The following is a 25,270-nucleotide window of genomic DNA, read 5'->3' on the forward strand; positions in this document are numbered from 1 at the left end:
GAGACAAAATAATACAAAAGAAAAAAAAAGACAGAACATTACATCACTTTAATCATGGAATTTATTTACTTTTTACCATTTACCTTTTGAATCATTATGCCGTATACAGCACATTGTATTAAACGCCTGAATTCTATATTTAACACTATATTACATTTATTTTATTTATTTTAAGCCACGAGAAACAGATCAACAAGCTCAATCCTCTGGCAAACATAATTATAGTTTGTATGAGACCTTTGTTACTATAGACACCCAAATAATTGCATAGTTAACCTAGTGTTTTAAACCATTATTAATAGTGTATTCATAGCATGTCAAGACAATTTCTTTGCCTCATAAAATATTATATATTAAAAATAAAGGAGTACCACAACCAGTTCCACATCCATTAAAATCAACCAGTCTAAATGTTGCATTCTCTGTGTCAGTAAACTAGGACAGGGTGAAGAAACTCATCAGAGGAATGAACAACAGCACCAGAGAAGCACACAGACAAGAAGCCTCAGAAACCGTCACTTGGTCTGGGAGAAACTGAACATCTGTGAACAGAGAATATCAGTCAGTCTGATGAAATAAAAGATTATTTACAGCTGAATCACACAGTGATGAGGAGCAGCTCTACATGTAAATCAGCTATTAATGTAACTACATTATTCAGTAGCTTGACAGTGGCTCAATCACTACTGCACCAATTTAGTTCCTTCACTTCATAATTGAATAAACTAAGGTCTCCAGAGAGGCCTCCTGGCCCAGCTGGGACTCGAAGCAGTAACCTTGCCAGCAGTAGATACTTATAAAACAGTGTATGTTTTCCAGAGTCTAACTGTGTCATCTTGCAAGATCACATAGTACAATATTTAATAAATATGTGTTAAAGCCATAGGTACAGTTGAAGTCAGAATTATTCGCCCCCTTTAATTTTTTTCTCTTTCCTAAATATTTCCCAACTGATGTTTAAGAGAGCAAAGAAATTTTCACAGTATGTCTGATAATATTTTTTTCCTCTGGAGAAAGTCTTATTTGTTTTATTTTGGCTTGAATAAAAGCAGTTTTAAATTTTTTAAAACCATTTTAGGGACAAAATTATTAGTCCCTTTGCGCTATATTGTTTTTCGATAGTCTACAAAACAAACCATTGATATACAACAACTTGCCTAATTACCCTAACCCTTCCTAGTTAACCTAATTAACCCAGTGAAGACTTTAAATGTAACTTTAAGCTGTATAGAAGTGTCTTGAAGAATATCTAGTCAAAAATTATTTACTGTCATCATGACAAAGATAAAATAAATCAGTCATTAGAAATGAGTTGCTAAAACTATTATGTTTAGAAATGTGCTGAAAAAAATCTGCTCTCCGTTAAACAGAAATTGGGGAAAGAATTAAATGGCGGGCTAATAATTCTGACCTCAACTGTATATCAAAGATCGCATGATGTTACTATTAATAATTAATTCATTCATTACTGTAATTTTTTAATACTATTTTTGATGTAACAACAACTGAAATTCAGTTCAGAAAGTGTTGGCAATTAACATGAGTAACGTTGTGAAAGGGGGTATATAATTTTATACGAAGTTTTATTTTGTTTGTTTGTTTGTTTGTTTTTGAGAACATTCTAATGTGTTCAATGTGTTATATCTGTTGCAGATTTGCACTTTGACTCCTTGACTATTTTCGAGAAATTTGAAAACTGTATGTGATGTCATTAGGCTTTATCAGAATTGTAGATGCCAAATAATTTACTTTAAAAAAATCTCTCATTCCAACAGTTACTTGCTTATTTGTTTTACTTGTCATTGTGGGGAAAAGTAGCTTCAATGTAACTAGCTACTTTTAGATAGTAACTTGGCTGGTTTAACAGTAGTTTAGTTACTTTGAGCTACTCATCAGTTATGGTGCTACAGTTTCAGAACCGCTCCCCCAACACTGCATTCAGACATATGAAATGCTGACCTGTGTTTCCTCCAGACCACACTAGAGGACCCATAGATAGTGACGCACTGTCATGGAGATCCAGAGCCCTGCGCTCTCTCCGCTGCTCTCCAGAGTCACAGCTCTAGAAGAGAAAAGAGTCAAATCCAGCTGTGCAAATCCCTGATAAACATCACTGAACAAACACAAAACCAACAGGAGTGCACCAAATCCCCAGCAGAGGGCAGAACAAACATGTTTAACAGCCTTCATCATTAAACCTCAACACCATCATATCTCCCTGTCTGTGTTTAGTGCTGAAACATCAGTGGGAGATTCTGAAGACTTTTTAAACTCACCGTTGAGCATTGTTCACTGGACAGAAGGCAAAGGTGAACAGCACAGTGCAGGTAAAGCTTAGTGGAGTTTGCAGTGAAGATGAACATCCTGAAGGAGAAACGGCTGCTTGTGGAGACGCCGTTCTGCAGCAGCTTCACTGTGTCGTCCTCAGGATTGGGACACCTGACGAGATCAACATTTACAATCAACAAACCAAAATATTTCATTTATTATTTTTTTTTAATGACTTAAAATTTTAGTTAAGATCTTTAATAAAAAGAGGAGTCTTTACCCTTCAGTAATGAGGTCCCAGCGGAGACTGTAATCAGGGTCATTCACAGGTGTAGCCCAACACGTGTCCATCACCAGGGCAAACTGGCGGCTGTCGACCCCCTCAACATCAACCTCCACATGCATCTCCTGGTCCAGCTCTGCATCCACTCTACCTGTGAAGGGCTGAGTGAACTCGTCATCCACATACGGGACCATTCTGACCTGATAAACCCCTTCTCCACTAGAGAGGATCTTGTGCACAGTGCTGTATAATTAATGGATATGAAAATAAAAATTATTGTATGCATAAAATACATATTCTTGTCTAAAAGTATACCAATTGATTATGCACAGGGACAGGCTGTTTCGGCACCGTGATCGGTTGGGGCTTCAGATCAACCGAGAGAAGAGCAAGCTCTCTTCAGTGCATAGTATATCTTATCTCATCATGGAGCTGGACTCATTGAAGTGTTTTCAAAGGCTCCAGGGGTCATATGGTGTCCGCGACCACAGCCTCCTTTCTCTGGTGATGAGGCACCATCTGGCACCTGTGTCCAGATCTCCAAAAACTCCTTGTGTGGTCCATAGATGGAGTAAGGATAACTTAGGTGACCTGGTGTATGCAGTGTTGGACACCATCACTTAGGCTAGAGCCCCCCATAGGAGGCACGCATACGCCTTGAAGTGGAGTATACTTGTTGAGCAGTGTGCTTATCATCAAGAAGACCACTGGACATGTCAAATAAGCATTGTGCTCTCCTTCCTTCCTTCAAAAATGGAGTGGAGTCTGTCACCCATTATACTATGTTTATGTCACTGCCCTCTCCGCTCATCATGACGCAGCAGATTACGACACATTGGGAACAAGCGGCAACCTCCCGCTCTCCCTTAGGAAGCCAATACGGAAGTAACTAAAACTGCAATTCATCCGAAATTCCGCTAGTCGTGGCCGCTCCTGGCTCCAAAACAGAGCAAATTTCAATTGAGCCCACTGTTAGAATGGCCAACTTTACAGCAGAAAAAAGGTGTTTACAGCCTGCTACAAAAAAGATTTTGGTTAATACAGCTAATATTACCCTTCATGACAACTGTGAGGGGGGTGAATTTTTTTATAACTCATCCGTTTCCTTTATATTAAGTTATATTAAGTTTGCATAATTAAGGGCGTGGCCACTTGAGTGACAGCTAGGTCTCGCTGGTCGCCGTCACGTCACCTCAGCTGAATCCTGCAGATTAGCCTCTGAACTCGGCAGATTTATCGTATTTCTGTGTTGTTTTATGTGGCTTTACACAATCAACTGCCTTTTGGACTTGTTTCCTACAATTATTAGATGGCATGGCATGCTGAGTGCACTTAATTGTGTTTACAAACCATTCACGTGGCCTCCGTTTCCCATGTGAGTAAAGTTATATACTTATATACCATCTCTGTACATGTATTTGTTTTATTTTAGATCATTTATCGTTTATATTTATATTTAGAGCTGTAATGCACTCCAGAATCTGACGGATTGATTAGCTGTAGGCTCTAGATCAGTCATCTGAAGCGTTGTCATACAGTGTTATGCTGGAGTTCATCAATAGTCTTACATTAAGTAACACAGACTATATCTGAAGTGTTTGGAAGTAATTCGGGTTTTCCTCCTGTTGAAAAACGTCATAAGAACAATGTTTAGTGGCTCAATGTGTTTCAGCAGTGTTTTTAAAAGTCTAAACACTTTATTGATATAGTATACAATCAAGCACAATTAGTCAGTATACAAACGAGTCACAGGTGATAAAGTATTAAGCATTTCTCCCAAAGTAAAGTGTGTCTGAATCAGGTCCAAGCTAAATGCTAGCAGGTGTCTGTAGCTCCGCTCACTCTCCGCCTCTTTGCCCTTGTTTGGTATCCCGCCGTGGGTGTGATGATGCGCGAACAAAATGGCAACGGTTGGCCGCGCCTACTTGTGGCTTCTTTTGCGCTCTTTAGAAACCTATGGGTGACGTCACGGATACTACGTCCATATATTTTACAGTCTATGATTGGGAAGGCATAATCTGATCATTCAGTTTCTCATAGATGTGAGGCAGCTAACAACATCTTATTCACCTGTCACACACATTTAGGATCTCTCGGTTATGCTCTCTGAGCTGCGGGGAGATCCATTTGAACCACTTAATCTTTAAAAATTCTGTCAATGGAGACAGCCATGCTGGTCATGTTGGCTCCTATTGAGAGGGTCGGGGACCTAGAGGCATTTTTGGTCAGCAAGTCGTGCCTAGAATTCTGGCCAGAGATCCTAACTCGGCTATGTTTCCAAGGTTCCTACCTCTCCCTTTAAAGACCAGGTTGTGAACTTGCAGGCTCTGTCTGCAGAGGAGGCAGACCCAGCTTTTTCCATGCTGAGTCTGGTGCGTGCTCTGCACCTTTATGTGGACCACACTCAGAGCATAAGATCCTCTGAGCAGCTCTTTGTCTCTTATAGTGATCGGCAGAAGGGAAGTGCTGTATCTAACAGAGGTTGGCTTACTGGTAAGTAGAAACCATTGCCCTTGCATACTCATGACAAAGCAAGCCATTTTCCTTTAGAGTAAGAGTGCATTTAACTAGGAGTGTTGCCTCCTCCTGGGCGTTTGCTCGTGGAACCTCCAGTGCTTAATTTGTGAATTGCGAGGTCCAAGAACAGATCTGGGTAACTCATATGGCAAGTTACCCGAGGATGGAAAGATTTTGAGCATGAAAGAGGAGAGGCGAAGGGGGATCAGTGGTTGGTGCGGTCGAGGGCGGAAGGGTGTCGTGGACAAAAGTGAAGAGGGTTGGAGTGCCGCGGAAGAAAGTGAACAGCGGACGGGAGAGGAGGGCGGTTGAGGAGGGGGATCGGTAAAATGAGGTGCCAGATCAGATTTCAGAGGTGCCGGATCCGGATCCGGCGTGTTCTGGCACAAATTAGACTCTGGGCAACTCTATGTCAGACATCTGTTGAGCAGCAGGCTGGGTAACACCTAACACATTCACAATATTTTATAAGCTTCGGGTAGAGCCGGTTTCCTCCCGATTGCTTGGCAATGCCAGTTGAACTGAGAAGGCCAGGCTTGGTACTGCAAAACACTTGCTATGCTATTCTCCTTGCTTTTCCATGCTCCTTAGCATTAAGTCTGACAGAGATTCCTCCAGGTGCTGCTTGTATATTCAGCTGATTAATAAGTGGTTGCACCTGTGAGGGAGCTTCTCAGCCAATTCACAAGCATTTATTGGCCTGTTTTTTTGCACTCTTCAGAAGAATAACTTCAATAAATGGTGCAACCAATAAAATTCCATTGAGATAAAAAAGTTAATTTGTCAAACTACACCAATAATAAAGCAGAATGAGTGTGTTGTTCACCTCTGCAGTGGGTTGATCTCCGCGTTCATGGAAAGTGTTTGTGTTTGAGGATAAACACAGCTGAAAGAAAGCTTCAGGATTCTCACTCTGCTGATGAGACCTTCTGTTCCCGGCGTCCCCACAATATAGTTACTGTAGATGAAGTGGCTGCCGTTGGCCTGCGGGCAACACATAGACATTATATTTTTATATCTGACATGAATTGATTTTTTTTTTCAAAGAACAACACCAGTCAAGTGAAATAATGGTGTGTTACATAGTATTGGTGGAGAATATAGGCAAAAGGGCCGATTTTTTGGTAGCATGATGCTTTCATTAGCATTAATGTAACATTACTGGATGAAACCTTTTCTAGGCAAGTCCGTTTGAGCATTTTCTTTTATTTGACTAATTTTCATACCTTTTATAGACATGCTAGGAGACAACTCCTAGATGGTTTGTTCAATTTGAAAAGGTAGTTTGTTTGTTTTTTTCAGTCACTATAAATGTTTGGGCCATGTACAAACATAACAAATGGATACCTGCTGCCAGCTGAAACTATCTCTCTCCGACTCACATTTTTGAATGACAATGTGCTGTCATCATACAGTATAACCATTGTTCAGCAACAACAGACTAAATGGTAAATTATAAGGCTGTGTATTATGTGTTATGCTGATGTATGGTGTTTCAAAATGACAGTAGGAGATTTTTTTTTTACAATGTAAACTGAAAACCATGGTCACAAAACTGATATGCACTGAACAGATAGTTTTATGAACCATCCCACCCCTAATCAAACCTTTCAACCCTCCTGTAATTCGTACAATTTAGTACATTTTGCTCATCCCCCTTTGCTTATTTAGTAGTTTTGCTCATCCCCCAATGACGGTTGGGGTTAGGGGTGGAGTTAGGTGCCGTACGAATGAGCCACTAAACTGGCAAAACGTACGTTTTCTCGTAAGATCAGGCTGGTATTTCTCACGTACTTTAAGTTTTTCTCTGAAGGGTGGCAAATAAACATTAAAGAGCCGAGTTTACATTAAAGAATGCGTTTCTATTTCATTATAACAGCCATTAATTTTAATAAGCTGAACTGTTTGCTATAATTTATTTGCTGCTAATGTAAACCATTTTTTTTTCTTTTGTAAATAATAATAAAACATATTACTGACAATTTAACTGTTTATTTACAATGAAACGGCTCCAAGTAAACATATTTAGTAATTTGGGGATTTTTAAAGGGGGGTCAGAGGAATCCTTTTTTATGGTGGGAAAACCCCTTATTTATACATCCCAATGTTGACAGGTATGCCCCTAATATGTATGGAATAATTAATGACAGGCGATTGACTTCTTAAAAATAATGTACACATGGAGTGTTATTGTGGCCACAATGTAAAGTTAATGTGCATTATTTTCTAATAATTCAATGGACTTGAGTCAATTATTCAGCTTAAACTTGAGTTCCTACAGTTGCAGCCAGTGCTTAGATGTTGTATTTCAGACATTTGTCAGATTTTTGTCCTCAGACTGCTCCTGTGTGTAGGACTAGTTTCTTACACATCTCATCCAAAGGTTTCTGTTGTGTTTTGATGTGATTTTTCTCTACCGTAGCTGTGAAATTGCTGAACTCAATCAATGTATTAATATGAAGCTAACATGCAGACAAAACCTGCCTCAACTACTGAAAACGATGTTCATCAGCTTATTAGAATCAAGCATTCAACACCCACTTAATATAAAATTAGAATTCAGTTCCTCGTACCACAAGATTTGTGCCACAGATGTGTTGATCGTTGTCGAAGTTAAACTCCACTCTGCCGTTCTGGACGCTTCCTCTGCAGCTGGGGTCATTGAGGTGTAAGTGCTCAGCTGAAAAACCAGCTTCAAAAAGCTGACAGCGAGACACAGACATGGAGCCAGAGCTGCTCTCACAGGTCTCATTGAAATCTGACAGAAAAACATGATCATTAATGACACAAAAACACCTTTTATTTCACATTTGACTGTAGAATCACACACTAACCAAAGGAGTCTTGAGCTGCTCGCTGTTTTTGGAGGCCTTTGTTACATAAACAGCCATAAACACCATTTTTCATCCCACACCTTTCCTCTTTGGAGCAGTTGAGTTCAGAACAGGGGTTTCTGACATCTATAGATGGACAAGTTAGTAACATTCATTAATGCAAGTTTTCCTACCAGACCATTAGACCACAAAAAGAAAACCCACCTGATCTTTAGAAGTAAGTACAATAAATAAATAAATAAACAGATAAAAAATATCATATATATATATATATATATATATATATATATATATATATATATATATATATATATATATATATATATATATATATATATATTAAGATTTTATTAAATCTTTATTCACACGCGCTGGTGATAATGTGAATGAAATTGATTGAAAGTGAATAAAAGTGATTAAAGTCAGAATTATTAGCCACCATGTTTATTTTTCCCTGATTTTAGTTTAACGGAGATAATATTTCTACACATAAGAGTTTTAATAACTCATCTCTAATAACTGATATATTTTATCTTTGCCATGATGACAGTAAATAATATTAGACTAGATATTCTTCAAGACACTTCTATACAGCTTAAAGTGACATTTAGAGGCTTAACTAGGTTAATTAGGTTAACTAGGCAGATTAGAGTAATTAGCCAAGTTATTGTATAAGGATGGTTTGTTCTATAGACTATCAAAGAAATAGTCTAATAATAATAAGCGTAAAGGCCCTAAAAATATTGACCTTAAAATTATTTTTAAAAAATTAAAAACTTTTTTTTAGCTGAACTAAAAAAATTCAGTTCAGAACAAATAAGACTTTCTCCAGAAGACAACATATTATCAGACATACCCTTGCTCTGTTAAACATCATTTGGGAGATATTTAAAGAAAGAATAAGAAAAAAATCTACGGGTGGCTAATGATTTTGACTTCAATTGTAAATATATATATATATATATAAAATATACGTTACCAAATATTATAGTTCTGGTTTCAGCTGCTGTTTCTGTTGTGGTCATCTCTGGTGTGTCAGTTGTATAGCTAGTGTTAAACCTCACATCTAGAAACACAAATAAATGTCAGACAGAAAGCCATCATCTCTATCATAAACAGAAGGCAGAGTTAAATGTGTGTCCAGTACCTGCACAGTATGCTAAATTGCAGGTGGTCGGCCTCACAAACTCATAGACATAAAAACCTCCAGGACAGGCTTTGACTTGAAAGGGATTGGACTGGAAATAGCAGCAGTTGTTGTTCCAGTGTGCGCAGACATTACGAGAGACCACTCCATCCTCAAGTGTTGGATGTCCTCCGCTCAGCCACAGTGGAGCATTAGTGCCGCAGCTATACTCATCAACACATGTGTCTGGCATCTGAACACTCTGACCATTAATGAAGAGACGGTACCAGCCGCTCCAGCTCACCGCACTGTCACACATTACTTGAGAAGTATATTGATTGCTGGTGGCTCTCCATGGCTCATCCAGGACATTGTAGTTGTAGCAGGGGTCAACAGGGGGAGCTGTTCAACATTTAGAAAAATAACAATTTGCTAAACAATTCAATATTTTTTGTACTGAAGTAGCAGTATGAAATACTTATCTCCAGACAATACTGTACTTAAGCTTTGTTGTTTCAAACCAATCAGCACGCTCTATTGTGTATGCAGTGCAACTGCGGTAACTAAAAACTTAAAATAAATACATTAAATAAATACATAAACAATAAAAACTGAACTACTTATGTGAAGCTGCTTTGACACAATCTACATTGTAAAAGTGCTATACAAAAAAAGCTGAATTGAATTGAATTAATATGCATGCTAGCTTCGAAGACTGTTTTTACTTGTTACCAGGGGCGAACTGGGAATTCTGGCAAATGCCAGAAAGGCCGGACCATTTTTAAAATGTGGGCCGGTCAGCTATTTTTTTTATTTATTTTTTCATATGTATTGTTTTTACATGTAGGCAGCTTTTATCTCTTGCAAGATGTGAATATGATGATGATGATGATGATGATGATAGTAAGAATAATAATAAATGTTAAGCATTGGCCCAACTGGCAACGACCGGCTGGTTTTGAGATGGGCCGACCCAATCAGAGGTTACGCAGACGTAATCACAATAAGTGCAACACAGACTAATAGTCAGAGATGGACCATAAAAAGAGAAAGGCAGTCAAGTCAGACATTGCCAAATACATAAAATTAACTGAACTAGTCTCAAAAAGGGGCAGTGCAGTGGCGCAGTGGGTAGGTCGCTGGTTCGAGCCTCGGCTGGGTCAGTTGTTGTTTCTGTGTGGAGTTTGCATGTTTATGTGGGTTTCCTTTTGGTTTCCTTCACAAGTCCAAACACACGCTATAGGTGAATTGAGTAGGCCAATTGGGAATTGGGTAACCCAGTGATGGGCTGCAGCTTTGAGGGCATCCGCTGTGTAAAACATATGCTGGATAAACTGGCAGTTCCCAGATTAATAAAGGGACTAAGCAAAAAGAAAATGAATGAAATTATTGCATATTTAAATGGGTTGTTTTTGTTCCAGTCACATACATTAAATGTTTAAATATCTCTTAAATATGGTACTGCTTATACATTTACCATCTGTACACCAATATAAGTAGTGAATGTGAGTGTCCATGGGTGGGGCTGTGTCGGTGTGGTAATGTGAGCTGGTGTGGCTACAGTGCCAGGGCTGATTTTTAGTCCCAGTCCGCCCCTGCTTGTTACAGTGTTCAGACGGCAGAGAGATGACACGTTGTTGCCAAAAGAAGTGGGAAAAGATTAAGAATAGTTTTCAAGAATTAAAAAAAAATTTGTAAAGAATTTTCGCCGCAAATTCGTGCGGTATCAAACATTCCACTATCATTAAACACAGTCACTGTCTCTCTCCCCTGCATGTGTGTTTGTTTTTCCTCGGTGAAAATCAGCGCGTGCTTAAATAGAAACTCCCATTTTATTCAAATCTTTCCCCTTTTCCCTCCCCCGACACTCCCACCTAAAGTTGGACACACCCACTTTCCTGACTTTTTCCAAACTAGAGATGTGAAAACATCCTGCTGAAACAGGGGGGTTCATGGCCCTTTAAGGACTGTCCTGTGGCTGTATAAAAAGAGCAAGAGTTCAAATTGCATTGCCTAAAATAAGTCTAAATTTTTCCCTAACCCAGGTGGAGCAGTTCAAATATCTTGAGGGTTATGATAACGAGTGTGAGAAGGATAGAACACGAGATTGACAGGTAGATTGATGCAGCAGTAAAGTGGTCAATGTGCCTGTCCATTGTGGTAAGGAAGGAGCTGATCCAAATAGCAAAGCTCTCAATTTACCGGCCAATCTACATTCCATCTCTCACCTAGGATCATGAACTTTGGGTCATGGCCAAAAATAAAAAAGATTTGTTAAAATCTTTAAAAAGGCTAAAATTTGTTTTCTTTGCAAGCTAGCAGGGCGCACCCTCTGGGGTGGGGTAAGGAGCTCAGTCACCCGGGAGAAACTCGAAGTAGAGCCGCGCTGATCCTTCACATTGAGGCCCCGTTTACACTAGTGCGTTTTAGTTTCAAAACGGCGTTTTAGACTGAACACGATCTGCGTCTACACTTGCGTTTTACCCAGCGTTTCTGAACTGCTCTCCGTCCACACCAAAACGCTGAAAATGCACATCACGTGACCACACACACACTCTCGGGCAAGCGCTGCAGCATTTCTACCCAGATGAGAGCTCTGCTAGTCGTACTGTTCATCAAGCATCTCCCGCTGGATCTAATCTCACTATATTTGCTAAACGTGATATTTCATTCATCTTGTTGTCTTCATCTTAAGACATATTCTCTGACTTTGGTCATTGGAATCTATTACACAGGTAACGTGTTTTGGCTGAGCGCAAAGATAAGTTAATGATTAATCCATGTACATTCTGTACATTGACTGATCGCTTGCCTTTATTTCCTACAATGTATAAACTTATTGTATGTTATACTTTTATAATGGCCATTATCGATGATTAAAACTGATATTCAGCAAAAGAGAGGGTAAGTTTCGTATTTTTACTGAAATTAGAAAGGAGGCAGTTGTAGGCTCCGTTTGGTTATAAATATCCACACAGTAAAGATGACGCTCATGCAGCACGACGCCTCAACATTTCTGCTGTCTGTTAAGTTGCTAACATTAAAATGAAAATAGGCAGTTCCTTAAACCATGTTTACATTTTATTGTTGAGAAAATGAAACAACGTAGCCAGGGTGATGTGAATAAAGTTATAAAGTACACTGTTCCCTTTGAAGATTTACCCGTGTCCTCGGTATAGTCTGTTTTCCATATCAAACTGAGCAGGGGGAGACTGCAACCTTGATCAAACTTGCGAAGTCTGAAGTTACAAGAAGAGGATGCAAGACTGAACTGTGTGTGTGGTCAACTTAATATTGAGGAAAAGCCCCAATCAGAAAAAGCCTCCGTTTTCAGATGTCTCCGTCTTCCCCCACTCACACTGAGCGTTCAGAATTCAGCGTTTCAGAATGAAAACGGCCTCTCCAGCGTTTCCAAAATGTTACGTTTTCGGCGCTCGAGAACTCCGGCGTAGTGTGGACGGATGGCGTAACCGTAGCAAAACTTATGCGTTTCAAAACAAAAACGCATTAGTGTAAACGGGGCCTCAGACGAGCTAATTGAGATGGTTCTGGCATCTGTTTCAGATGCCTTTTGGCCTACCCAGGGAGGTGTTACTGGCTTGTCTTACTGATACTGTCAGCTTGCCTGGAGACACCTCAGAATCCCTCAGAAGGAACTGGAGGTAGTGTCTGAGGAGAGGAAAATCTGGGGTTCTCAGATTTTAGGACCCAGGCTTTATTTATCTTGATTGCATAGTCTTAGGCCGTACTCGCACTATGTACAGTTGCCTCGAACCAGGCCAAAGCACACTTTTCCCCCCTCCCGTCTCCCCCGACAGCTCGTACAACTGGGCCTGGGCACGCTTACATCATCGATGATGCGATGGTCAGAAGTGCTCTCACTCAGCACAGTGGGGACTTCTTCAGTTATATCGCTTTGGGATGCGGTGACATGCAGTCAGATATTTCGCCGAACACATCAGCCACTTTTGGAGCTCATAAACAATCATAAAGCCCTCGTGCTGCAGGAATGAGGGGGTTTGCTGAAGGTGCAGCTGTCGTGCAGTGAGGGGTCTGCATCTTTAATAAGCTACGGCAGTTTGCGTTCATTGAACGGTAAGAAGGATTAATAAATCCATATGAAACAGCCCCTTAAAAGTCACATCTCACTTTCAGTTTCGGGCTTTGGCACGTTTTGCACTCATACTACAAGCGTACCTCGCCAAAGCCCAAGTGAACTGCAATCAGGCCCACCTCTTCCAACCGGGCCAGGGCCGGCCAAGTGAACCGTGCCTGAGCCGATTCAGCGCACTCACACTTCTCAAACGATGCGGGAAACGGGCCTGGGCACGGTATGGATGGCATAGTGTGAGTAGGCCCTTAAGATTGCATAGTCTTTAGTTGCCTTTTCCTTTAATGCATATTATGTGAGCTGTATTATTTATTTCTTATGATTTAAACTCATATTTCTGGTCTGGAGTTATTATATAACATAACAACAAACCTTGGAAAGATTATGTGATATGAAATATTTGTGCAAAAAGGAAGCAAGACAATAGATTACCTGTAGTTGTGATTGGTGGAGTAATGGATTGTGTCAGTGGGATAGACACTGTTGTTGTGCTCTGATTTGTTGCCTCTGGAATTAAGAAAGTGTTCAAATCAATATCAGAAAAAATATGTTTATATGTATGTTTATAAAATTAAAATTGACTAAATTACATATGAATATATGCTCACCTAGACAGTAGGTTCCACAAATTATTGGCTTAACAAACTCATACACATAGTAATCTCCAGGACAGGCTTTGACTCTTATAGCCTTGGATGTGTAAGAACAGCAGCCGCTAAAATCTGAAATACAGATCTGACGGAAGACCACTCCATCTTCCAGCTGAGGGTGGGATTCATTGAACCACATTGGATTATAAGTGCCACACATGTATGGATTTACACATGATTCTGGCATCTGAGCATTTTGACCATTATAGAACAGCCTGTACCAGCCGTTCCACTCCACATTATAATCACACAAGCTATGGTAATAGTAATAATAGTTATTATTGTAATAGTTATCTGTGGATCTCCAAGGTTCATCTAGGCTGGTGTAGTTGTAGCAGGGGTCGACACTTGGGGTGGCAGAAGACACTAGGAAGAAAGCAGGAAGAAAGCATTATATACTGCAGGTTACTGTAGAATACTGTATATTAACAGTGTGTGTGTGTGTGTGTGTGTGTGTGTGTGTGTGTGTGTGTGTGTGTGTGTGTGTGTGTGTGTGTGTGTGTGTGTGTGTGTGTGTGTGTGTGTGTGTGTGCTCGCATATAAAGGAGAAATTTACATATACCTGCACAATATACAGGAGCTGGGAGTGAAACTGTTGGTTTGGTAAACTTGTAGACATAATAATCTCCAGCACATGCTTTAACTTGGATTGGGTTGGATCTGTAGTGACTGCAGTCATAATAATTTGAGCCAAAAACTTCACGTGTAACAACTCCATCTTGTAGTCGAGGATGAGATCCATGAAGCCACAGAGCAGTAAATCCTCCACATGACATATGAGAGGCACACCAGTCAGGCATCTGAGCACTCGATTCATTAATGAAGAGTCTGTACCAGCCGTCCCATTCTACAAGAGTGTCATCATATCCACATATATACGACTCCCAATACCAGCTACCGAGTGTGCTTCTACAGTAGCTGTCTAGTGTCTTGTAGTTACTGCACGGGTCATAATCTGTGTTTTAAAACCAAAAAGGGGTTACATTTCAGTGAGGAGCTTCACAAGAACAACCCTTATGAAAATAATGTAATCAAGTTTACTATTAGTATACTTTTTAAGCTTTAAAATAAAGTATACCCAATTAAGTAAGTTTAACAGTAATCAGAATCTTAAATCATTGAAAGTTTTTGAGAAGTATTATTGCATATTATGCAATTAGTATTATTAGATCACATTCTCCATGCCAGATAAATAAAATCCAACCCTGAACGCCAGATCTTATCAGGAAATGTTAGTTTCTCCAGGTATATATCTGAACAACAAGTCAGTAAAGTTTTCAATACACAAACTTAGTAAGCAGTATTCAACTCAATTAACAATCTCCTATCATTATAGAAGTTGAATGAGAAAGCTATGGAGAAGCAGAAGCAGTAGACGAAGTCATGATGATAAGATATGAGCAGAGTTTGTTGAATGCTTCATCTGACCACGATAAATCTAACAAATGTTGTTATACTAAAAGCAACAGCAATGGAAAATTACCCTAGTAGCAAAGAATTCTGGCCCAGATTTGGCAAAAAGCTGGCACAGCAGGCATTCATCCGGCACTGGCATACAGCATGTGGGCCAAACATTGCCCGGGTTTGGCAGAGGTGGCACCGTTTTTAAGGCGGCACACAAGATTTGGGCTAGATAAAAAACGTAGAATTTGGCCCAGATTTAAAAATTTGATAAGTGGGCCATGTGAGTTTGGCCAGTTTTGACCCACATTTAAAATACACTAAAATCCTTTTTAAGTAAAGAAAAAAAAAATTCTACCAATCAGGTCACTTTGAGAAAAAGCGTGCCCATAGTGTGCCTAAAGAGCATCACTCCATGGGTTTATCAATTTCATTGCAATCGTGACACACCAACCTATCTGGCCCAGTTCAGGCCCAGTTATGAGTTATTAACTTGGCTGAGACTTGGCCCAGATATGGTCTGTGTTTGGCCCTTGTCTGGAAGCCAGATTTGGTCCAGTCATGTACCGTAATTCACTGCGGCATGTGGGCCAAGCAAAACCTGATTGTGTGGGCCAGAGCTGGGCCAGAGAAATGTTGCTATGTGGGTACTGCTTCACACTACAGAAATGTATTTGGCTATGTATACTTGCAGTAAAACACTAGAAAACCACTAGTTAGCTAAGTGTATACTAAGAACTATTGCACTATAAAAGTACTAGCGGCTGAGTGAAGGTACACATTCTCAGGATCTAGTAATTAAAGAGTAATTAGTATTAATGAGTAGTGGTGTAAAGTAACTAATTACAAATACTCAAATGACTGTAATTGAGTAGTTTTTCTCTGCAATTGTAATTTACTAAGTATTTTTAAAATGTGAACTTTAACTTTCCCTTGGGTACAATTTTAGTGCAGTATTGGTACTTTAACTCCACTACTTTCCCTCAACCTGGAGTCACTGTGATTCCTGTCCAATCAAATCGCACATAGAAGCACCATAGTCATGGGTGATTTATAATTACAGCAAGCTGTTTGGAAGCATTAAAAGTGTCCACAAGATGTTTAAAATCTTTACACGCATTAACCCAGAGACTGTTTAGATGCAGGTCACTGATGAGAAGATGACTGATGTTTACTGTATCATGACCAAAATGGCCATAAACACAGTAAGCATGACGTCAGATTGAAGTTGTACCCCTTTGTGGGGACGTTGGATTTTGTTTGGAAATAAAAATCAGATTGACATCAGAACCCAACGTCAGGCTAACATCAATGTCCAACCTGAAATCCTTTAAAATCCTAAATAACTAGTGGATGTTATCACTATGACGTCTATCAGATGTTGGATTTTACCTGACAAGTTTTTGACGTCAATATGACGCTGGTTTAAGATGTTGACTTGACGTTGATTTTGGTCACTTACATCCTAAAATCAACCAAATATCAACGTCATTTGACATCATTATTGGACATCAAAATAACATTTTCTTTAGACGCTGGCTAGACGTTGAATTTTGGTCACCTGACATCACAACCTATATGTTATGTGCCAGCTGGGCAGTAACTAAATGCGCTACAGAATGTTACGTTTACACACACATGCACAAATTACATGTAAATCATAAGCTTTTTACAGCATAATACTCACTACTCACTACTTACTACTCTTGAATACTTTAGAAAGGTCTAGTCAGACTTTGACTAATATTTACAACAGATACTTTTACTTTACCTGCACTGTTTTTGGGCAAGTAGTGATACTTTTACTTAAGTATGATTTTCATTACTCTTTCCACCACTGATAAATAGTGGATAGAGAGATCCAAAGGTTCAGGTTTCAGGTTCGAGCCCTGTGTGTGTCCATTACTGTGTATGTTTTCTAGGATAATTACAAGAATACTAGTATACAGATGTTGCTATGTGAGGTATAGTACACTTAAACTATACTTCTACATTACCTATAGTTAGTATCAGCCCAAGCTCATTCTGGAAATGTAGCCCCACGGACGTTTCTGGAGACCGTGATTTACGTGGACGGAGGTACGTAAGGCCGCGTTTAGTTTTTTTCGAGCGAATGCTGCGGGGCGGTGTGGCGCTGCTCCGCCCCACCTCTTCGCGCTCGCCGGCCGACGGCTCGCCTCCCGAGTGGAGGGCTTTCCCGATGCAACCAGTTTGTCCGCTTAGCTCACAGCATTGCGTCGGCGGAGCGGAGGCCGCGTAGGAGGAGGAGCCGGCCACGGGGACAACGACCGGGATCGAGTCCGGGGAACAGCGGTTCCGGAAATCAGGTAAGACGAAAAACGGAATCCGAAAAAAATAAGGGCGACAACGCGGCGGGATCCGAAAACGCGGTCGAAATCGAAGACGAGGGCTTTTGCTTTTTTTTTGTTTTTTCTGGACGACTTTCGTGAACCGTCGCTCGGGTTTAGGGAAGGAGGAGGAGGAAGAAGAGGGCGGCCGAGTCAGCCGATCCGGCGGCTTTTCGCGCGAGATCGGCGCTGGCGCGAATGGCGTGTGCTCCCGAGAGGTGCCCGAGGCGCAAAAAAGCACACACAGCGGCCTCTCGCGGATCCGCAAAAACAAAAACCGATCGAATACGTACCTCCCGGGATGTAAATCACGGTCCGCAGAAACGTCCGCGGGGCTACGTTTCCACAATGAGCCCGGGTTGGTTAGTATACATGATAAAATGAACTTGAAGGGCAGTAATATTCTTTAGATTTTGTTGTAAATCATTCATACACAAAATTACTAAAATCCATGAATAAAATATGACTTTTATTAAGCTTATTTTTCATTTATTTCTTGTAAACATGTTTAAAACTTACTTAAGGTGACGCTGGATTCAGTGATTATTTGTGGACTTGTGGTTGAAGCCACCTGTGAAATAGTGTTGATATCTAACAACAACAAAAAAGGTATAAAGGGTTATGAAAAAAATCATCCAATAACAAATTTATTTTAAAAATATTTAATGTGTTTTTTAAAGGGGTAGAGGTACCTGTGCAGTATCCTGAACACCCGGTTGGTGGATGCACAAGTTCATAGACATAATAATTTCCTGGACAGGCTTTCACTCTGATGGGGATTGACTTGATATCACAGCAGCTCCAGTAAGAACTACCACAGACCTCTCTGATCACCACTCCATCCTCTATCTGAGGGTGAGGACCATTGAGGTACAGATTAATCCCTGTGTTACAGTTGAGTCTAGTTATGCAGGTCTCGGGCATCTGGATGTTCATTCCATTGTAGAAAAGCCTGTACCAGCCCCTCCAGGAGAAATAATCATCACAATAGTAATCTCCACTTTCATTGTTGGCTCTCCAGGGGCGATCCAGAGACTCATAGTTGTAGCAGGGGTCACTGCTGATGCTTGGGAAAACAACTGTCATGATGTAAAAGTACTGTTAAAATACTGCATTCACATTGAAGAAAGTTTAGATGTTTAGTTCACCCGAAAATTAATAACCAACTACTACTTTCAATCATGTAATTCCAATCGTCTAAATTCTTCATTCATCTTCAAAACACAAATTAAGATATTTTAGATTAAATCCAAGAGCTCCCTCATCCCCTATAGACAGCAATGTTCACAAGAATTTCAAAGTGCAGAAAAGGAACTAAAAACATTGTCAAAATCATATGTCAGGTCAGGGTGCACTTTTACTACGGTCAATTTGATGCTTAGATGTTGTGCTGCTGACTCTACTGGCAATACATCGTGTTGCCTGCAATAAATGCACACTCTGACCTGGTGCAGGAGAGAAGACTAAAATGAAAGTGTTCTTAGAGCTTTCGACGCGTATAGCGCAAGCTCAGTGATTGGTCTGCTTGGTAGCGCTGACGAGTCTGGGCGGGACCAAGAGCCGCGCAAGCCCATTGGAGCAATTGTTTACAAGTGTGGAGTGCCGCAATGGAGCTCCGGATGGAAAGTTTTGTTTTGTGTTTACCTCATACTTAAAGTTGTTGCACGTCCGCCGGTTTCTGACTCAAAATGAGCGAGTTTGAGCTACTTGTACATTCAGGAAGTGTTCAGAAAGAACAAAACACAGGCGAAGAAACTCGACACAGAGACACATTAACACGTTACTGCCAACTAGCGTTTTGGAAGTGTTAAAGGGCACCTATGGTGAAAAATCTACTTTTTAAGCTATTTGGACAAACATATGTGTATATATAGTGTATAGACTATCATATTGGAGTGAAATAAACACACACAGTCCTTTTTTTTCAATTTAACAACATAAGAACGGTGGACCAATTATAGCGGTTTTCAGACCGACCGCAACTTTACGTAGGTGTGCGATCCCCTCCGCCCACCGAATTAATTGACAGCTGCGCATTAACATGTTCCGGTAGTCACGTGTATATGTCAACAAGACCAGGCAGACATACGCAAAGCAACCGGGAATAAAAGGCCTGTTCTGTTCGCTAGGATCAGCAATCATCATCAAATGTGATTAAGAGTGAGTTTCACGTGTTTAAAGTGTTTTAAAACAGAGTATGTGTGTAATTAATTACAGCGATTTACTTCAGCTTTACTTCATCAGCACAGCCGCATGTCAGAACAATTATAAAGGAAGACGCTTCAATCCCGGTTTGTGGACGTTAAATCAGGTTTATATTGTACATTAGCATAACAGATATCCACACAGCAGTGGAGGTTAGCCTGTATCCTGTCACATTTGAGTGCAAAAACAGGGCTAAGCTAAGTGCGCTGTCTGTCTGCCTCCCTGTGTGTGTGTGTGTGTGTGTGTGTGTGTGTGTGTGTGTGTGTGTGTGTGTGTGTGTGTGTCAGCTGCAGTGTGCGTGTGTATCTGTGTGTGTGTGTGTGCGCGTGCGTTGACTTTGTAACGATATTGTGTGTGACTCATCAATGCAACTTCACAATACTGATTAGTAAAGATTAGTTCTTACTGTAGTATTTCTCACAAACACTACGTGAGACCTTCTTCCTTTAAGTCTGTTTGTTGTCTGACGCAGCAGAGGGAGGAGATTAAAGCACGCGGGAAGGCACGTAGAAAAAGTAGGCGGGACAGACTCGTCTTAAAGGCGCAGTACGACAAAACCACCCCCTGCTGGAAATCAGTATAAAACAGCATCTTGTAAAAGGTATAATGAAAAATCTGATGGGTGTTTTGAGCTGAAACTTTATAAACACATTCTAGAGACGCAAAAGACTTATATTAAATCTGAAAAAAGGGGTAACCTAGGTGCCCTTTAATGCAGACCAACAGTGACGGCGCTCGCTGTCTAAAAAAATCTAAAATCTAAAATAGATTTTTCATTAGACCAAAACAAACCCGGTCTAAACTCCGGCACAGAGTTGCGCCTCGCTTACACACTGCTTAATACACACAAGAGAGCAATAGGCAAATATCTTTACATATGAAAAAAATTTAATATTATAAGGAAAAATGTGTAGGATATAATAAGAATAGATATAGAATATAAATATAAAGGATTTAAATATTACAAAACATATTATTTTCTAGCCTACATAAATATGAAAAATCACTGCTTTCATGTCTTCTTCATCTCGGGAGGCTTTTTCAGTTCATTCATAACAATTTGCTTTTGTATAATGTTATTATTATTAGCAGTATTATTTATTATATCCATATTTATATTTGTTTTATTAAAAACAAGCTTAGATTTGCCCACCTGTCAGGTTTTAGACCATATGGGGCACAGCATGTGTTTTAGGGTATAACTCAGGTTTTTGAGCACATTTTGTTATTATTGTTCATTTATTCGTTTGCTGGAAATTAGAGCTGAATTTAGAAATAGTTGTGAAACGAATATTTGTGCTTTATAGGCTAATTGATGTCTGTGCGTAAAGGTTTCCCTATCCAAGAGCAAAAGTGGAAGTGATCCAATATCTCTCATTCTCGCGCAGTAGATGCTCTGTTTAACTGTGAACTGTTTGCTTGTGAAATGCTCAGTTTTTCCACTTAGACTTACTTTACGTCCTATAAATAGCGAATTCGCTTATGGCGTGACGCAGCTGGCTCTTAAAGGGAATGGGTGATGAGGCTGTAATTGGTTTATTCTCAAAACACACCTATAACTCAATAAGAAAATAAACTCAACCCTTTTAGACCATGCGCCATGGCGCAAAGCAGATTTTCCCATCCTTAAATTAGCAGCAATGCATCCTGACACGCCCTGAAAGTGTTTGCGCCCTGCGTTTTGCGCTCTGCGCATGGACCGTCAAAATAGAGCCCTATATGTGTTTACATGTCTCTGCGGCACTTCAATAATGCGACTGAAATAGGAATACCACATGTCTTAATTCTATTTCTGTTTAGTTCTGTTGACTTTAGCTGGGTTAAGGTCATCAGAAATCTCTGTTTACATGGTAGACTCTTAATCAGAGTATTGCCTAAATCATATTAAAATCAGAGCATTTGGTGTCTATGTAAAAAATAATGGTTTTCAGTGTGCTGTTGTTTATTTGTGGCTTGTTTCATGCCATTTTGTAATCATTTTTAACTTTTTCAGCACTTGCTGTTTTGTTCATAATTAACTCTCATTCACTTGCTATTGGGTTTCCTCAGATTATTCACCATAATACAAAGAGGGGAGTAATGTTTACCTGCACAGCACTTACCAGCTGGACTCTGCTACAGTGGGAGTGTTTATGTGTGCCTATAAGCATCAGTTCATTAAGCAGTTCATTTAAAAAAAGGTTAACTTAGGACCAGAGAAAGAGTTAAAGCTGCACCTGCACAGTATGAAGGTCTGGAGATCGACAGATCTGGCTTGACGAGTTCATAGACATAATAATCTCCAGGACAGGCTTTGACTTTGATGGATTTGGATCTGTAGCTCCCACCCTGGTAAGTCCATTGAGTTCCTACAACATCACGGGTCACCACTCCATCCTCAAGTGTTGGATGAGAACCGCTGAGATACAGTCCAGTGTAGCCACCACATACCATATAAGTCACAAACCACTCAGACATCTGGGCACTTTGTCCATTTAGATACAGCCGATACCAGCCGCTCCATTCAACAAGTGTGTCGTCATTATTAAAGTAGTACTCATATGGGATTTGCCGTATGTTTCTCCAGGAGTCATCAGTAATGTTATAATCATAGCATGGATCAAAGCTGGAAGTTGTAATTTCTTAGAGAACAATGACACAAAAAAAAATAATAATCCATGATGATTTTGTACTATATAACAGTAGTGTGTATTAAAAAAAGATAACATTGGAATAATACACCAAGAAAAGATTAATAATAAATAAAATAAATGTAAATAAACTTTATTTCTAGTGTATTCTAAGAGTATACCATACAAAAAAATATATATATATATTAAATGTATTTTATTATTACAACAAGCATTTCTTTTTTTTTTTTTTTTTAAAGTACTACAGTGGCTTTTTATAAACACTGAAAATGTGGATGTTGTTTTTTTTTTTTAGGTCTGTGCTGTTCCTGCTCTCACCAGTAGGTGAAGCCAGAGTTACTGTTGTGGTGTCTAAAATGGATCATCCCACCTGTGACTCCACCCATTTAACTTGTTACTCATTATTTAACATGAATATATATATATATAACCATACCAGATCATTCCAGTCTTACTAGTTTTCATTTTAACTTCTGGATATGTTATAAAATTCTTTAAATACCTAATTCGGTGACTTTCTGATATATTCATAACACATACATAAATAAATATTTCTGAATCAACTTTTGCCAACTATAGATTTGACATACTAAGAGTGAGATTTAAATGGAATTGAAGACCAATCTATTTGTACATTCTGTAGTGATGACACATGAAGATAAGAGGAGAACATCACCTGTTGTTTGTCCATTGATTATTTCACCTGTTGAATACACAATAAAGCATTTAATTAGCAAACATAAATATAGAATGAATGTATATATATATATATATATATATATATATATATATATATATATATATATATATATATATATATATATATATATATATATACATACATACAATTGAAGTCAGATTTATTAACCCCCTGAATTGTTTCAGCACATTTCTAAACATACTAGTTTTATTAACTTATCTCTAATAACTGAATTATTTTATCTTTGCCATGATGACGGTAAACAATATTAGACTAGATATTTTTCAAGACACTTTTATACAGCTTAAAGTGACATTTAAAGGCTTAACTAGGTTAATTTGGTTAACCAGGCAGGTTAGGGTAATTAGGCAAGTTATTGTATAACAGTGGTTTATTTTGTAGACTAAAGATAAACAAATTAGCTCAAAGGGACTAATAATTTTGTTCTTAAAATGGTGTTTAAAAAATTAAAAACTGCTTTTATTCTAGCCAAAATAAAATAAATAAGACTTTCTGCAGAAGAAAAAATATTATCAGACATACGGTGAAAATTTCCTTGCTCTGTTCAACATCATTTGGGAAATATAAAAAAATAATAATAATACTGACTTCAACTGTATACACACACACACACACACACATATATATATATATATATATATATATATATATATATATATATATATATATATATATATATATATATATATATATATATATATATATATGTGTATACATATATAATATGTGTGTGTGCGTGTGTGCGTGTGTGCGTGTGTGTGTTTAAGAAATTATTTATTTATATTTAGACATGAAATATATATGCATATGATGCAAATCATATATACATTTAACTATCTATGCAGTACAATTATTTTGTATAGTTTTGTTTACATGTATAACATATGCACACTCTGAACTCCCCAGTTCTCAAAAGTCTTGTGCACAAATGTTCTCTGTGTGTTTCACAGCCTTGATTTAGTGACTTCAAAATTTTAGTTTTTCACTAACCACGCATAAACGTTTCTTTCTCAAAAACACAAACACATACAAACATGCTGCTTAGGTAGTATTGTAGCCCAACTTGTGCTGTTTACAGTGTTATTACTTCAGCCATTAATATGTTTGTACTTCTGTTCATGTATGTACTTCTCCACGGCCCCAAAACACCCTCAGACCCCAGAGGGTTAAATACAATTATTTGCTTGACATATTAGAAAGACTCACCATTAGTCAGCAGCACACAAAGCAAGATCAGACACTTCATCATGACAAGCAACAACTTCTGCTCAACACACAGACATATACAACATATTTACACAGGAAATATTTAATAGTTATTGAACTTTTTTTTTTTGCTCAGTGCACATTAATACACAAGTGTAGCGGAAAAATGGCAAAATAAATAAACAAATAACCATCATTTTACTTATTAATACCTTTTACATTATTTAGTGCTTAAATGAGGTGAAAAGTCTTTACCTGAGGTCAGATGCTGCTGCAGAGCAAAACTCTCTCTTCAGCAACTGAACACAGAGATGATGATCAACTGCAAACCTCACCATCACCATCAGGGTCTTTATTAATACCTGTGGGAGGACCTTTACTGGAACCTGTAGAACTTTTGGAACAATACCGTAAACCAGTTTTACTTGTGACATGAAGAACTTTCTTAATTAAGCTGAGCGTTTCCTTGTGAGCACGTGCAGTTGGAAAGAAATTCTTTTAGGTCTTTTAGTTCGTGCTCAAATAGTTGAACAAAATTGAGCCGTTTTTCCAAAGCAGTGTATTATTGCACAAAACTCAGTGAGTGCGGCAAAGTTTGATTGTAAATACAGTTGCTGGTTACCATATTAAAGTGTATAATATTAAATAATGCTTTAACTGATTACATTAAGGGGCTGTTATATCTGGTCACTTCATGCATGTTTCTGATCAGATAGCTGTCCAATCATGATGTGAGCAGGTGTAAATGTCCTCCTTAAACATCATTTGTGGAAAATCCTGTTTAAATATTAAGTAATATTGTAAAATTTAAAAGTGCATATTTAGGAAAACTTGTTTGCTAAAAATTCCCAGAGATGGGTTGCAGCTAAAAAGGCATCTGCTGTGTAAAACATGTGCTGGATAAGTGGGCTAGTCCGTTCCGCTGTGGCGGTTAATAGCTGAAGAGAAAATGAATGAATTAATGTTTGCT

General features: G+C 38.9%; 2 protein-coding genes across 3 annotated transcripts in view; both read right to left on the reverse strand.

The window, feature by feature from the left end:
* Nucleotides 1-25,270, reverse strand: part of LOC108179123 (uncharacterized) — a gene marked incomplete at its 3' end in the record, with an annotated part of 177,624 nt that overhangs the window by 33,271 nt on the left and 119,083 nt on the right.
* Nucleotides 44-24,589, reverse strand: omc5 (omcin 5). 2 transcript variants are annotated; one of them, NM_001083007.1, is given in 18 exon segments: nt 48-542; nt 1,960-2,062; nt 2,277-2,439; nt 2,549-2,794; nt 5,895-6,052; nt 7,642-7,826; nt 7,903-8,028; nt 8,882-8,968; nt 9,050-9,430; nt 13,572-13,646; nt 13,748-14,155; nt 14,352-14,744; nt 18,058-18,129; nt 18,231-18,617; nt 21,960-22,364; nt 23,050-23,076; nt 24,301-24,358; nt 24,556-24,589. In NM_001083007.1, coding segments are annotated over 17 exon segments (3,363 nt in total). In that variant the 5' UTR covers nt 24,341-24,358; nt 24,556-24,589; the 3' UTR covers nt 48-435.

The sequence above is a fragment of the Danio rerio genome, chromosome 12 (genome assembly GCF_052040795.2).
Source record: "Danio rerio strain M-AB ecotype USA chromosome 12, GRCz13ab, whole genome shotgun sequence".
NCBI classification, from domain to species: domain Eukaryota; kingdom Metazoa; phylum Chordata; class Actinopteri; order Cypriniformes; family Danionidae; genus Danio; species Danio rerio.